General features: G+C 39.8%; 1 protein-coding gene across 3 annotated transcripts in view; it reads left to right on the forward strand.

Annotated features, from left to right (window-relative positions):
* The first annotated feature begins 2,138 nt into the window (after positions 1–2,138).
* The window catches only part of furina (furin (paired basic amino acid cleaving enzyme) a), a 100,774-nt gene continuing 85,472 nt past the window's right edge, over positions 2,139–17,440 (forward strand). Inside the window, exons 1-2 of one of the 3 annotated variants that reach the window (XM_037755091.1) lie at positions 2,139–2,310; positions 11,749–12,075. In XM_037755091.1, the coding sequence (XP_037611019.1) occupies positions 11,866–12,075 (210 nt within the window). In that variant the 5' untranslated portion in view covers positions 2,139–2,310; positions 11,749–11,865. Of the gene's footprint in view, positions 2,311–2,359; positions 2,817–7,850; positions 7,995–11,748; positions 12,076–17,440 lie in introns of those variants that run through there. The other 2 variants (XM_037755100.1, XM_037755110.1) reach the window with 2 other exon arrangements.

The following is a 17,440-nucleotide window of genomic DNA, read 5'->3' on the forward strand; positions in this document are numbered from 1 at the left end:
TGATAGAAGGAAAAAGGTTGGGAACCACTGTTCAGAATCAGAATCAGAATCAGAATCAGAATCAGAATCGTATTTATTGCCAGGTGTAAAAGGTATACACTAGGAATTTGCTTTGGTTTTGTTGGTGCAAATAAGAAGTATAATAACAAAAGAATAGATAAAAACGTTAGAATAAAATAAGAATACAAAACTTTAAATTCTACCAATATACAATATAAGCTATAAACAAAAATAAACATGATATAAACAGATAGTGCAAATATTACCGGTGTGTAAAAACAATCATGTACCAGAGAGAGAGAGGTAGAGGGATACAGTAGGGTTTTATTGTGTGTATAATAGCAACAACAATTTTCTCAATGAAAATGGCATCATACTGGGCATCTATTAAGTGTTTTACTATTAAAAAAAAACATCCATCTGGGAATAAATGTCTCATTTTGTCAGCCGCCATAAAATATGTCACTTGGTCAGGGGTTGTCAGTTTAGATAGATAGATAGATAGATAGATAGTAACTTTATTGATCCTGAGGGAAATTCAAGTTTCCAGCATCACAGTTCCATAGTGCAAAACATGTTAGTAAAAAGGCAGTAAAAACGTTAGTGGTGCAAAATACAAAAAATATACCAGATATAATAATACAGAAACCTGTTAAAACTGAATATAGTGCAGGGTAACAGCTGTGATACACGGCTATTAAAAAGTGCAGAAGAGACTGTTAAAAATGAGTATAGTGCAGGGTAACTTAGTCTAAAGTGCACTGTAGGCATTATTATCTATCCTGCAGACCGTCCTCCTTTGTCCCCCCCTTCCATAGAGAGGGTTTACTCAATGATAGAAGGAAAAAAGGTTGGGAACCACTGTTTTATTGTGTGTATAACAACAACAACAACAACAACATTTTTCTCAATGAAAATGGCTTCATACTGGGCATCTATTAAGTGAAAAAAAAACATCCATCTGGGAATAAATGTCTCATTTAATACATAAAATATGTTACTTGGTCAGGGGTTGTCAGTGTACTCAATGATAGAAGGAAAAAAGGTTGGGAACCACTGTTTTATTGTGTGTGTATAATAGCAACAACAATGTTCTCAATGAAAGTGGCATCATACTGGGCATCTATTTAAGTGTTTTACTATTAAAAAACAACATCCATGTGGGAATAATTGTCTCATTTTGTCAGCCGCCATAAAATACAACATGTCACTTGGTCAGGGGTTGTCAGTTTACTCAATGATAGAAGGAAAAAAGGTTGGGAACCACTGTTTTATTGTGTGTATAACAACAACAACAACAACAAAAATGTTCCCAATGAAAATGGCATCATACTGGGCATCTATTAAGTGAAAAAAAAACATCCATCTGGGAATAAATGTCTCATTTAACACATAAAATATGTCACTTGGTCAGGGGTTGTCAGTTTACTCAATGATAGAAGGAAAAAGGGTTGGGAACCACTGTTTTATTGTGTGTATAACAACAACAACCATTTTCTCAATGAGTGGCATCATACTGGGCATCTATTTAAGTGTTTTACTATTAAAAAACAACATCCATGTGGGAATAAATGTCTCCTTTTGTCAGCCGCCATAAAATACAGTATGTCACTTGGTCAGGGGTTGTCAGTTTACTCAATGATAGAAGGAAAAGGGGTTGGGAACCACTGTTTTATTGTGTGTATAATAACAACAACCATTTTCTCAATGAGTGGCATCATACTGGGCATCTATTTAAGTGTTTTACTATTAAAAAACAACATCCATGTGGGAATAAATGTCTCCTTTTGTCAGCCGCCATAAAATACAGTATGTCACTTGGTCAGGGGTTGTCAGTTTACTCAATGATAGAAGGAAAAGGGGTTGGGAACCACTGTTTTATTGTGTGTATAATAACAACAACCATTTCCTCAATGAGTGGCATCATACTGGGCATCTATAAAGTGTTTTACTATTAAAAAAACCCATCCATCTGGAAGTAAAAGTCTCATTAAGTCATCCTCAGTGTGATGATTTACAGGGTGCAGTACCGCCCGTGGCCAGCAGGTGGTGGTGTCGCAGCGCTGCTGGCCGGTTAGTAGGTGTTGCTCGTCTCCACTGTGTCCACGGCGGCTGTGACGTATTTCCTGGGGCTTGTAGGACCACTCAGCGGTTCACTAGAAGCGGTATCATGACTATTTATAACCAGCGAGTCTCTCTTATCAGTGTTTCAGTCGCTTCACCGAGCCGTCGTCGGTCCTAACGCCGCCCGGTGAGACGCAACAACAACAAGCCGGTGGTGGTGGTCGAGCAGGATGTAAACGGAAGCTGGTAAGTTGAGCTGAGTGTAAGTTTCCTGTCTGCTCCAGATGGTATTTAGACTTGTTTGGTTGGCTGCGAGTTTCTGCCTTTCCTGGTACCACCGGAGACCCTCGCACCGGACAGGACGGGACCACACGGTGTCGTGTTGATCCCGCTTGCTGTCAGGTAGCGTGAGTCGGTGAGGTGACGTCGAGGCTGCGTCCGGTTTCTGTGGTTGTTTCGTGCGAGAACAGCCGTGCTGGTTGCTGTGTTGCTCCACACTGCTGCTGCTCTGGTAGTGAAATGTGAGGTCGGATATGTTCGTCAGGGCTGGATGAGAGGAGAGAGAAAAGGGGAGGCACCTGGAGCAGGTCACAGCCTACCACGGTGTCAAGTTTTACGTTAATCACGTCTGCGGTAACAGTTTCAGACATATTAGTGCAGAGGAGAGGAGAGGAGAGGAGTCCTCATCATCATCATCATCAGGATCAGCTCAGAGTGACTGCGTGTTGTTGTCACGGACTTAACGTGTGAAGGTGAGTCAACCCACTGCTCTCTCAGCTGATGTGTGTTTCGACCTCTTAACTTTAGCTCACACACATTGAAGTGTTTGTTAAAGCGTCGCAGGCCGGAGAAGTTTTCCTCCTTTCCTGAGGCTGTAATCTCAGCTGCTCACGATGACTGTGTCACTTTAAAGCAGCACCGTACGAGTTGTTGTTGTTTACAAGACGCTTACTTTACTTTTAATGTTGTACTCTGATGTATTATTTACATGGCACTGAGACTCCTTTGGGACTGAACTTTGACATCAGGAGAAATCAATGCAGAACAGCTGATGTTGTTGATCAGACTGAGCTGACTGTGGTCTACTCTTTATTATCTGATGAAGCATAACCTGGATTATATATTTTAGGGCTGTCAATCGATTGACATATTTAATCACATAATAATTACACATTTGTTTTATCTGTTCAGAATGTACCTTAAAGGGATATTTGTTGAGTATTTAATACTCTTATCAACATGGGAGTGGACACATATGCTGCTTAATACAAATGCATGTATGTATTTATTATTGGAAATCAATTAACAACACAAAACAATGACAAATATTGTCCAGAAACCCTCACAGGTACTGCATTTAACATAAAAAATATGCTCAAATCATAACATGGCAAACTGCAGCCCGACAGGCAACAACAGCTGTCAGTGTGTCACTTTAAAGCACAGTACGTGTTGTTGTTGTTTACAAAACCTTTACTTTACTTTTAATGTTATGCTCGAGTATTATTTACATGGCACTGAGACTCCTTTGGGACTGAACTTTGACATCAGGAGAAATCAATGCAAAACACAGCTGATGTCGTTGGTCAGACTGATTTGACTGTGGTCTACTCTTTATTATCTGGTGAAGCATAACCTGGATTATATGAATTAGGGCTGTCAATCGATTAACATATTTAATCGCATGATTGTCCAAGATTAATAGCAAAATAATTACACTTTTTTTATCTGTTCAGAATCAAGATTGAAGCCCTTTATTGTCATTGTGTAGTACAACGAAATTAGATTGTTACAATCCCATAGGTGCTAATGAAAAGATAATACAATAAAAAAAGAGATAGTGCAATATAAATATAAAACATAATACAATATAAAATACAATATGTATATTGATGAGATGACCGTTTTGCCAGATTATTGCACAAAGAGTCCATCAGATAATTATTGCACATTTACATTGCACGTGTTCAGCTCAGTGTTTGTACCTTATGTAGGAGAGTTTTTTTTTTAAAGGGAGATTTGTCCAGTATTTAATACTCTTATCAACATGGGAGTGGGCAAATATGCTTGCTTAATACAAATGTATGTATATATTTATTATTAGAAATCAATTAACAACACAAAACAATGACAAATATTGTCCAGAAACCCTCACAGGTACTGCATTTAGCATAAAATAATATGCTCAAATCATAACATGGCAAACTGCAGCCCAACAGGCAACAACAGCTGTCAGTGTGTCAGTGTGCTGACTTGCCCCAAACTGCATGTGATGATCATAAAGTGGGCATGTCTGTAAAGGGGAGACTCGTGGGTACCCATAGAACCTATTTTCATTCACATGACTTGAGGTCAGAGGTCAAGGGACCCCTTTGAAAATGGCCATGACAGTTTTTCCTCGCCAAACTTTAGCATAAATTTGGAGAGTTATTTAACCTCCTTCGCGACAAGCCAGTATGACATGGTTGGTATCAATGGATAGCTTTAAAATTGAGCCCTTTACAACCTAAACATCGCAAGTTGCGTTAATGCTTTAAAGAAATTAGTGGCGTTAAAACTAATTTACGTTAACATGTTATTATTGCGTTAACTTTGACAGCCCTAAACTAACCTGTGTAACTGAGCTTCAGCTATTTAGTGTCACAGTAGCCTAGAAATAAGTGAGCTCCATTATGGGAACTGACCTCCATGTGTTGTTTGTGCTTCCACTACACCCAACACTGTAATTTCACCTCTCCGGTGAGGCAATACTGAGCTGCCGATCATTGTGGATAAACACTAAAACAAGGTTGTTAATTCCCTTGCATGCAGTTACATGTAGCAAATGAAAATAAGGCATTGAAAATACACAATGCAAATTGCTGGGAAAGTAAGTGTGAGGCTGCTTGCTAGTGCAGTATGATAAGTAGTGTCTTAAAGTTGAGTGAGCATTGCCTTACTGTACAAGCATCTCACTGAAATGCATGTACTACTTCTCGTCTCAGAAAAACTAAACTTGGAAAGGGTAAACTCTACAGTTCCCCGTGTAGTAGAAAATATTATGGAAGTGTTTGTATGATTGTTTTTAATAAGGACATATTGTACTTTTGTGCTTTTCCCCTTTCCTTTAGTGTGTTGTATAGTTTGTTTGTGCATGTAAAAGCTCTGCAAAGTTACAAAGCCCAAAGTCCACAGCAAAGAGAGTAAACACTGCTCCTGAACTGCCTGAAACGCCTCGCTTGAAGTCCCGCCTTTTCTTTCGTAATGTGGTGATGTCACCAAGTAACACATTTGCATAATGCCTGCCTAGCGGCTAGTTTGACACGCCCTCAAACAAAGCTAGTTAGAGCGGAGTCCGAAGAGTTTGGTTCGGTTGACCGATCACAACAGTGGGCCAGCTGACCAATCAGAGCAGACTGGGATTTGAGGGGGAGGGGTGTCTGGTTGCTATGATACGGAATATTCGCAGAAGTAAAAATGTCCGCACAAGGTAGAGTACTTGCTTTGGACATACAGTATGCAAAATATGCGGCACACCCATTGCAAAGAATTTAAAGAAGAAATGTAAACATAGCGGTTGTGGCGGTTGGCTTGTCAATATTGCGCTATTTCAGACCGATGGTGAATGTAGGGGCTGAAACCCAGCCGGTTTGAGAAAAATAAAGTATAAAAATTGCATAAAGTATGAACCTGAAAATTAGCACAATATATCCTCTTTAATGGTGACCATTGCTGCAGGAAGTCTGAATAAGTAGATAGATGAAAACGCTTGGGTGAAAACAAATTAAGCCGGGGAAAAACGGAAGATCAGACATTTGCAAGCACTTCAATTCGGCTAGCTGAGAGTCAACCCATTAAACCTCAAATGTTTTATTATGAACATTTCCATTACAAGAATAAGACTTAGCTCGCAAGGAAGATCGCAAAACACATTCAATACTTTGTGAACAACTACACTGTGGTGTTGCCACGTTTGGTAGCGTACTTTTAAAAAAACAACGACTAAGTAGCAGGTTTACATTCTTATTAAATAAAAAGCAAAATGGTGAAATCCTACACCATCAGAGAGAGAGAGAGAGAGAGAGAGATAGAGAGAAATAGAGAGAGAGAAAGAGAGAGAGAGAGAGATATCCATTCCTGTCATTAAGAGTCTTCATTCAGGAGGGCAAACTGTGGCGAAGGAGGTGTTAGTTGAAACACAAAGGTGTTTTTCTGCTTCTCGACACCCTGAATAAAGGCTTTTATACTCTTATATTGTGTCAGGATCTGGATTTATCTAACTCTCCAGAGGTGTGCATTCCCACCATTTTGTATCCTGTTTTTTTCCCCTTCACTGTCTTTGAGCACCTGTGGACTTCCAACAGAGGTCCCAGAGCTCTCACAGTGCCACTGCTTTTGTTCATATTTTAATGAACAACACATTGAATCTAATTCAAAAGCATCTATGAAGGTAGAAAGGTTTAAATATCATGAGTCCTACTTTCTGTGTGTCATCCAGAGGCTTCCTTCAATGCGTACAAAGAGACTTCTGCAAATAACAAAAACGTTTGTGTCCCTGTTTGCCTAAATGCTGTATCCCTTATGAAAACTGTCTTTTTAAAAACATTAGAATATAAATACACGACAATATTGATCACTTGAGTTTAACATCTAAAATATTCATAGCCACACAGAGGACAGAAAGCATGGTTAACATTCAAAACATTTGCTTTATTAAGACCCTGACTTAAAATTGTAGAATAAGTGCTGTGATGCAGATTTACGAGATGTTACTCATTTAAATGCAGATTCAGATAACGCTGCAACCTTAAGCACAAATTTGAGAGAGTAAACAAGACAAACATGTAAAACCTCATTTGGAAGCCAAAAGACCAAACAATAAAAACTTTTAAAGCATATTCTTTGCGATAATTATTGTCTTAATGTTGAATTGCTGCTGGTAATTACACTAAAGACAATGTGTTGTAAAGTCCAGGCTTTGTAAAGCGTTAGCCCATGTACACATTTCCAGTTCTTCATTAAAGGGTAGTGATAATTGAATCCTACATAGTATCCGGGATAGTTCCTCTGAACCGGAGGAATTAAGGCTTTTAGTCTGCTGCCCGTGTAACACTTAGGCACTATGTGAGGATGATGATGTTGGTTTAATAGTGATAAACTCTGTTTATACTGCCAATCTGCCATGAGAATGCCTCTCTATATCACAATGTAGGAACTGAGGTTCAGTCATATTTTGCACTACTTGGCTGTACATGCAGTGTGATTTCAAGTGTTGTTTATGGCATATTGAATTAACCTAATGTTATAAATATGTTTAGTCTCTTCATCAGTTTGCCACATACACACACACACAGCTTGTTATTTCCAAATCTCTGTGGGTTATCTGAGCGTTCCTGCACTGAGATATTGATTTCATGTGTGTCACAATGCGAGAGCCGGCAGTAATTATTATGAGATATTTAAGTGGAAGAAAAGGGTCATATGCATTTGAGCTAAATGCATTTTTATCTCATTAAAATGTAAATAATAAACCGATGAGGTGTAAACTGTTTCCTTTTTAAAACGTGCTGATGAGTTCGGTAATGAGGCTGGTATTATCCTTTTGAGTTTAATGATACTTGGCTAATTATAATTTGGTGTAGTATTTTTTTTTCTGTTATCACACGCTGGCATATGGTATCATTTACTATGGTAACACTAAAGACCACTCACAGCGCGACGCTCCGCTTCTCCCTTGTCTCTCGCGCACAGTAAAGGAGCTGGCAGTTGTTACGCCGTGGCGTGTGGTTTTCACGCTGACGTTAAAGAAACTGAGTGGTTGAGCAGCCAGATGAGGTCACAGGCGTCTGCACTTTAAAAGTCAGTGTGTGTGTGTCTGCAAATCAAACAGAGGTTTGGAAACAATCACGCTCTGTTTACCTGTTGCATCGACGGACAGAGGACAAAGTTGAGTGAGTTATGCCACCAGATTTATCTCTAGCTTTCTTCCTTTTTCTTGTTGTATGCTGTATTTTAACATTTCATACACAACATATTTAAATTTAAATCTGATAAATACTTAAACAAACATTGTCTTAAATAGCCGGGAAGCAAATGTTGTTTGTCTTCAAAGTCAGTGGGAACAGAGTAGATGATTCAAAACGTAAACATGTAATTAATGTTGGGTGTGGATCCGTGCTACTTAACTTGGGCTGATTTGTGTTTATGTGTTTAAATAGGCTTAACTGCACAGTTAGGAAGAATTAAAAAGGTGGTGGAGGGATTTGGTTTTTACTGAAGGTTGGCACGTTAAAAACAGTTTGAGAGACACTTACGGCTCCCGATTTGTTCTGCCTGGTTTAATATACATGGCGCTTGTTTTCTATATTGTAGTCTGGTCTCTGTTGTGCAGTTATCCAGGTATTATGAAACGAACATCTACTGTTGAAATGCCTGACAGGGATTAGCAGCTTGTCGTACCGACTCACAGCCAGGCTGACCTGTAAGCTCGCTGATCGCTGATGTGGCTTCACAGCACATTGAACCAAGTCTGTCTTAACCCTTTAGACATTTACTTGCTGTTAACAGTGCGCTGGTCATCAGGTCTTTTCAGTAGTTTTATGTCCATCAGTTCCACACAGGTTGTTGCAGAGGGTACAGGGGATTTAAGTATTGGTTTGAATTGCCACGGACCAAACAGGGTTTCTTTATAACAAAAATCTGAGGGTTGTCTGCAGTATATGGCTTAACATGTATAGTGCTGTGAAATGTAATTAATAACAGAATAATAAATGATAAATGACATTAATACAAGGGAGAGGGGATCTACAGTAGCTGCTATTTGTTTTAACAATGTGTGTAAAAGAAGAAGTGATATCATCGAGGGAGTTCCTTGAAATGTCTGAGTAACCAGCCAGATGGGAAAAATCTGCCTCCAAAGGGATTTTTACAGTAGCAACCGAGCAATTCAAGGCCATTTATATCAAAATTAATGAATGCTGTGTCACTGAAACGTTGCTTTTTCAGTATACTTTAATTAGGGAATATTTTATCAAAGCTCAGTGTAAACTGTTGATGTATTTGTAAAAGTACACAGAAGAGTAGCCCAACTCCAACAAACAACGGAAGTTGTACATAAAGCGCAAATACCTGTACATGTGTAATTAAATGAAACAAAATATACATGTTATACGTGAACATTAAAGAATCTATAACAGATTCCCAAAAGTGGCCTTTAAGTAAATGCATACAGCTGAAAATAAAACAGTGAACAGATGTTCATTTGAAAAGGTTCATGAATGTATGAGTTTGTGTATCGGGGTCTAAGTCCGCATAAATCTATTTTTATCTATTTATTTTATGTTTGTAAGCGGGGTCTGAAATGAACTTTTTCCAATTCCTGCCACGGTGGCAGACAAGTATTTTTTTTTGGTCTATCACTCAGAAATGTTATCTGCCACTTTTGAAATCTCTGCGCAAAATGAAGGAATAACATTTTATATCTGATGTCATTCAATGTTCGATATATTTTACATAAAAAACATGATATGCATGGTAAATAACAGTGTCCGAATTACACTGTAGCTTCCGGTACACAGTACTGTACTGTATTTTGCAATTGTCATCTATAAAAACACACAATTCAAATGCTAATGATTATCTAAATATTTGCTTTAATTAAAAAAAATCTTGGCACCAGTAGATTTAATGATGTATTATAAGCTTCTTAGAGTTAGTGTTAGGAACTTAAACAGATCATAATTCTCTCTCTCTATTATCTATTTCATATTACTGTGAAAACATACCCGTCAAACAACTGGATTTATTCAAGTTTCTTGCCAAAAACATAATTTTACGAGATAACATTTGAACACTGTAATTTACCTTCATCCAATACTCTGATACTCTCATTACTGAGCAGAGCTTGAACGTTAATAGCTTTGTTATTTAACCAAGCAGGACTGTGCTGCTCACCTGCTGCTAACTCTAACAATACTACAACAATACTAACTCTCCCCCTGTTGATTTCAACATGGATTTGTTGTTCAGTGTGGCATTATCAGGGAACAAATAGGGGTACCCCTCAGGTTTATTAGTAGTAGCGCCATGTTTTGAGCACTTTATTTCTCTCCGTCATGGCTTCGGTCCCAAACAAACTGAAACATGATACTGCGTGCGTATGCTTAATTGTGCACGCGTGACAGTCAGAAAGCATCGAAGAGGAATCGGTAGACACGGAGGCATGACATGCCAAGGAATCAGACAACTTGGAACCGGTTCTCCATTCCCATCCCCAGCGTTTTCTCTACCTGCCAAAGTGGCGGATGGCCTGACGATTCTCTCCGCCACTGCCAACAATTTACCTGCATTTGGCGGGTGCTAATTTCAGACTCTGTTTGTAAGGTGTCTTTGGGTGTCCTGAAAGGCTCCACCAAATAAAATGTATTATTATTATTAAGTGAATAGATTTGGTCTAGTTATAAAACGGCGGCAAAATGAACAATGAAGTGTTAATGATGAATGTCTCAGCGACCTCTTGCTCCACAACAAACTGTTCAGGGAAAATTTGCGGAGCTTGTTAGTTCATGTTGCGTGTGGCATAATGGCACAGTGAGTTAAATTAGAGTTTTTGTTATTCATCGGAAGGCTGACACAGGAGAGGGATTGATTTGTAGTGGACTAAACTTGAATCAGGAGAACAAATGTGACTGCATAGAGTAGGAAACACAGAATAGGAGCACTGTATTCAGTGCCATCAATTCAGGGGTTACAATAGAGTTAGCACTTGGGATAATGGTCTCAGCAGAGTGACCCTCGAAACAACAGTTTAGAGGCAAAATGGTACCAGCAGCAACCAATTACCCCATGAGCTCTGGCGTCTGTTGCTATACTCACATGATATATTGCTTTGACTTATTCATTAGATTGTGTTTTCTTACGACTCGGTGATGACATATGTGTCAGCGCACTACAAAGAAATCAAATCGGTGTATTGAATACTGTAGTCAAACATTTTTCTCTGACACTTTAAGTGTGTACAGTATGGTCTCTCCTTGGCCGCAGTGATTCAGCGGCTGTCTGAGGCATTTAAAATCCACCCTGGAGTGGCTGCTTCACCTCGTAATGAGAGCGACTCTGCTGTGATCCCTGAGCATCCAGGGCGTAGTCTGGCTTTTCCAACCACACTTCTCACCTCCGCTGCCAAACCCACTACACCTAAGCATTTTCCTTTCGTAAGCCTCGTCTACCGTATCCTCCCACGGGGGTGTGAACGCCAAATTTTGCTGCTGTGTGTCTGACCACAACATCAGGCCTGGTCTTGACGTCCCGCTCGCTGCTTCCTGTGGGATTATCAACTGCCTGTATTTTGCTGGGCTGAAGCACGCCGGGTTCAAACTGCTGTTAGGGTGAACAAAACAGATTCATTATGTGTCTTCATTTTGGTGCGTCAGCATTCAGTTACAGAACATTTTAAAGTCTGAAAACAAGTTTATTAAAAAGTTTATTTCCTGTTTCTGTTCCTTATTCCACCGAACAATGAAGCAACTAAAGGGGAAGAACAAAACTTCAAATTTGTGTTTGTCTGGCTTCATACAGTCATACAGTCTGCTTTTGCGTCTCAGTTTATAAGGAATGACTCACCACTGTTAACCTTCACCAAGCTTTCTAAACTGTGACGACGTTTAAACTTTGATTATTTTCGTCTCTTCTTTTGTCTCCTGTCAGGTGAGCTGTGACTGCCCCCCCCTTCTTTCTCTCTCCGTGCACCTGCATGTACCGTGGGCAGCCCCGGCCTGTCGGAGAGGCGCCGTGCTCAGAGACTGTGCTGTACTAGGAGAACCCATGGCTTCTGGCCCTCCGTGTCCCTCCGTAGGCCGCAGGCTCAGGCTGCTGGAGTTGCTACTTGTGCCCCTGTTGGTCTTGCTGGTTTCTGGGTTGGAACCAGCACTGGGTCAGAAGGTCTACACCCACACATGGGCTGTCAACATACCTGGAGGTCAGGAGGAAGCTGATCGAATTGCCAATAAACATGGGTTCCTCAACTACGGACATGTAAGTAAAAAGCTGCACTTTTGGCTCCTCATTTGTTTTCTATCCTGCTTCTTTTATCCTGGTATAATGTTTAGATTTAATGAGAAAGCACCTAAGGATGCACCGATACCGGATCGGATATCGGGCCGATACTGACTCAACTAGCTGGATCGGGTATCCTAGACAATGGGGCCGATCTATTCAATTCAGTTCTATGTTTATATACTATAGACATTACATACAGGAATTTTAATTCCCGTTTAAGTTTTGACCAATTTTTTGCCGCATTAAAAAGGTTTACACCTGAATTGTAATTACTGTTAACTTTGAAGATTTTTTTACCAAGTTACTGGTATATGATTTATTACTAAAAAATATTTTAAATTATTTTATATTCATTTGTTACATTTTGTTTTACAAAGTTAGGAAAACAATATTTAAGTCAAGCCTGGTGTTGTTGCCTTACACATAAAAGAATGATCCCAGTCACGTCCACACGGTGAGGCATACAGCTATACATTAGACACTGGCATCGGTACTTGGTATCGGCTGATAACCAAAGCCCAGGTGTCGCTATCGTGACTGAAAAAGTCGGATCGGTGCATCCCTAAAAGCCCCAGGGGTGATGCAGGGCCATATGTGGTAAATAAAACCAACTATTTTGACTACTGTATGCAAATGTAGGACGCATCGGCCTCCTGAAAGGTTGCATAAGGTTGCTGCTATTATACACAGTGTGCCCTTACTGTGTATTATATCTGACTTGTTAACTTCTGTGTTATTGCATCCCATCAATAACCAGATGTGCTCATTTATGAATATTATGAGTTATTTATGATTCTTCATTATTAATTGGGGTTTCCTGTTGGCTCAGCTGTCAGAGATCGTAGTACAGTACGAGTATTTTTTTCCCACTGTTTTTCCATCCAAAGACAAAACACTAAAAATCTTTTAAAATTATTAATAATTCCAGATGTTATTTCTCTGATTAGTCAGTTACAGTGAAAACCAGTATAGAGGCGATTGTGTGACTGTAGTGTGTGATGGGATCACCAGGTACTGAACATCTTGTCAGTGCTTCATTGGATCTTTTACAGCTCATTCAGTTGTATGCAAATTGTTTCGTGGCAGTGGTGTTACATGAAGCAGGGTGCTTTTGTACCGATGCAGAGATCAAACATAAGTCTCACAACAACAGATTGTTTTTTTCCATCCTGGCTGTTTGCTTATTAGTGAACCGGTTATGACAGTAGTCTAAAGCCACAGTCAACAGTCACAAACACAATTACGTCTATAGCTGGGAACGGATTCGAAGACTATTGAAACCTACAAAGGCGATACAAATGGCTAATAACGTAAGCATTAGATAGTGGATTAGTTTTTTGATAGAACTGTGTCGACATTTGGAAAAAAGGGATTTTAACGGCAACGGTGAACGTCTATCAAAAAAAACAATTTGCCTGCTCATTTATGCTGAAAGTTGTGTGTAAAAGCCAAAAAGAAACAGATGAAAATGCCAGATTTCTGTGAAACAGAGGGTAGAGAGACGTGGCCAGCAGGGTCCGTGATGCAAACTCAGCAGAGAGAGAGTTTGAGAAGAGTTAGGTGAACTTTAGCACTTTATTTCTCTGTTTAAAAATCACACAGTTCAGACATATTCCAAATAATCGTAATCACATTGATACCGACTGGATCAAACGGTTAAAATTCCCAAACGCCATACGCTGTCTGATCTTTATCTCCTGACTGACAAGAGTTGGATTGAGCTAAAATACGTTTTCAGTCAACTTCCATTTTGAGAACGGTTTAGAATATTAAGATCTTATTTTGCCCGTAGCTTTCCAGGCACAGTAGGCGTGAGGGCGGATAAACATTTCCTGTGTGCTTCACTGACGTATCCCTCTTTTATCACTTCCTGTTTGACCTCAGTGCAAAACTAATTAGCCAAGTTATCCTTTAACATCGTCACGTTCTCCCCTTAACAAAATGTGAGACTTGTTGACTGCAGCAGGACTACAGGAGTTGTTTTTTTTAAATATTTGTCAGCCATACAGAGTCTGTCTTGTGTACTATTGTTCACCTGTCACTTATCTTAATAGGAGGTGCTTTATGACTTTTTACCAACACAATTTTGGCAACGAATATCTGCTTTGGTCTTGGATGTACGTACTTTGTACTCAACAAAAAAACGAAACCAAAAACTTGAGGCTGTAACGTTCCTGCTTCAGCCACAAACTCTTTAAATCAAATGTCAAAGTATCTAAACCTAATATCTATATTGTACTAAAATACTACTTCAAATGTCAAGTTATTTTCCACAAGCGACATTTTCTGATCGTCTGTTCCTCCAAAATTGTTTTTGGAGGAAGTGCAGCAGTAATAAAGCTGTAATTTACAGATTGCACAATAAAAGCCTTTATAAGACTTTCAGGCTTAATTGCAGTAAGTGTGACACTGCACTAAATGAGATTTATATATTATAGTATTACGTAGGAATGTGAGGGAAGTTTTCTGATAGACAGCAACAAGCAGCTCTTCGTGCACATGTTCCATAGTCGCAGCACTTTTCCAGGGAGCTGTGTTCTGCTTTGCACCATATGGTCTTACTGGTCATGACCAGGAATGTTATTTGTGCTCTGAATCACAGCATGCAGACTAATGAGTAATCCTACACACATAAATCCTTAAACTATGTATTGCCCGTGAACAGCGAGGACTCCAGACAAAGCAATTACACCCATGTACTTGCAGAACGGCGTCCTGCAGACGAGGAGCTGTGTGGTCTCAGCAACTTGCTTAAAACCATTTTACGATATTTTGAAGGAGGGTAAATGGACTATTGTGCTTGACCAGAGCTAACCCTGACGCAGCGTTTAAGATGGAGAAATGCCGGACAGGGGCCGGTCTCACGAAGCAGGTTTAATAAAGTTAGCTGGATAAATGCTGAGTAAAGCCTTGAGCTCTCAAATGTGAAACATCGACTGAAGTAAAAACAGATGTTCCGGGTTTTTACTCAAAGCAGTGATTCTTCTTATTAAACCTGCTTCATAAGTTAGATCCATGAGCTAGCTTACATTTTTGTGCCTGTTAAAGAAGAGGGCTAAAATAACCCCCGTTACCAACCACCACATCGCTAAGGAGCTTGACCTGACCTGGAAATAACCACAGAAACCATCTTGTGCTGCTGAGGCATCCAATCATGTTAAAATGCACGCCAGTACTATCAAATTCAACCTGACTAACTTTAGGCACATAAGACCATACCTAACAACAGAGGCAGCCTACAGTTTTACAAGCTGGTCACAAGCAAGCATGACCACTCTGAAACCAGTTGAGTCCCTTTACAAACACACACTAAAAACACTTGACTGAAAGGCCAATAGCTATCACCATAGCCACATAGTACAAAAGTACAATTTGTTTAATTTTGATAGTTTTAAACATTTTGCAGATGCTTGCCTCATCTTTAAGGTTTTGCATGGGCTCGCACCGCCCACACTGAGTCGGTTTATAATGTGGAAGGATGGCAGCGGCAGGACAACAAGAGCAACTACCACAGGGGACTGTGTTGTACAGTACGGACGTAGGAAGTTTGGCCAAACAGTCTTCTAAGTCAGAGACGCCCACTACCGGAATAGTCTTCCTAATGAATTAAGACAGAGCACTAACTACATAACCTTTAAACATCAACTTAAAGTGTGTAGGATTTGGCGGATTGATGATTGGAGATCACCAAAAACCATCATCGTTAGTCTTTCCAACAATCACCAACTCTGATTGTTTGATCGAGATAAACCCTGAGTGAGATGTGAAAATATGCCGGCTCTGCACGTTGTTTTCTCCGATGTCTCTCTCTGTCCGCTGAGCAGCTCTTGACCTTCGGAGGTGGACCATCAAATTGGCTAAATAAAATGACAAACATCACCCAAACAGTTGCCCAAAAATAAAACAGCCGGCGCTCTACTCAGCCAATCATCTATAGCAAATATATTCGTCTAATCACCCAACTCTATTAGGTCACTAATTTATAACAACCTGCCCAGGGACTGCAGATGGAATCGGCTCATTAGGTAACTCTGGCGCATTTACATTGAGGTGGAAACTGAAATGTTAATTGCTGTGCACCGTCCCTGGTTAAAAAATAATAAAAACAATAACCTTTGTCCTAATGTGCACGAGTTACGCTGCTGGCACCAAATGAAAAAGTCAGTTTGAAGTATCAAACAGAAATTCATGAGAGATTCATTGCTGGAGAGAAGAACCACCTTGTGCATTTATGCAAGTTATTCCTCTACTTGAGGAGCTTCCTGTAGTGTTGAAAAGAAAAGTAGAAAATGAATAAAGTCAGCTACATCAGTTTAGATGCTGGATAACATTGATAAGCTGCAACGATTAGTCGATTAATTGATTAGTTGATCGGCAGAAGAACAACTGGCATCAATTTGAGTCACTTCTGGTTCCAGCTTCTGAATGTTTTGTTAGATTTCCTTAATCCTCTACAATTATGAAGCAGACATCTTTAGAGTTTGGACTGTTGGTTGCACAAAATACAAAAAAAGACATTTGAAGATGTCACCTCGGGCTTTGGGAGGCTGTGATGAGCATTTTTCACCATTTTCTGATTGTTTGAGAAAATAATCCACAGATTAAGCGATGATGAAAACAGTGGCAGCCCTTATTAAGGTGACTGCTTTCTGTTGGACTCATAAGAACCGGCAACATGACATCGCCATGATAAACGTCAGAATAAATGACATGGAACAGTCACATCTGTTAAGCCCTTGGCAGGTTATTAATGCATTCTCTCCGCTCATTAACTTTGAAAGGTGAGGTATAACCACAAGTGATGACTGAAATAAAGATGCTCCTGCATACTTTCTGCACCGCCCCGACTGCATTCCTGTACTTTAAAATGAAGCCATTATTTTAGTGCTGGGAACAAACAAACAAATGTGTTCAGCCTTTTTTTGCCTACAGCTAAGGGGGAAAGGAGAGTTGCTTTGTGAGCTCTGTGTGGCCGGGCCGGCTCGGTGAGTCTGACTCTGCTGCTGTGTGCAGGTGTTGGAATTAGACAGGAGAGCTTGAGGGGAGGATCAAAGACTGCAGCTGGGCAGGTTTTACAGCTCTGATGGCGCTTGTTTTTATTTCGCCATCACTCATCCACTCACACTATGGTATGCATACACCGTATATACCCTAAACACGTCAGCTTTTATAATCCTCCATCATGACACATGCAGCATGTTGTCAAGAAGGAGTGGACACATTTTTGTGAACACCATATGTTGCACATCACATCATTTTTTGTGTGATTTTGCTTATTGATGATACAATACGACTCTTTCATTGCTTTTCTGTGTCTTTATCTGCTTACATTATACATTTG

The sequence above is a fragment of the Sebastes umbrosus genome, chromosome 2 (assembly GCF_015220745.1).
Source record: "Sebastes umbrosus isolate fSebUmb1 chromosome 2, fSebUmb1.pri, whole genome shotgun sequence".
NCBI classification, from domain to species: domain Eukaryota; kingdom Metazoa; phylum Chordata; class Actinopteri; order Perciformes; family Sebastidae; genus Sebastes; species Sebastes umbrosus.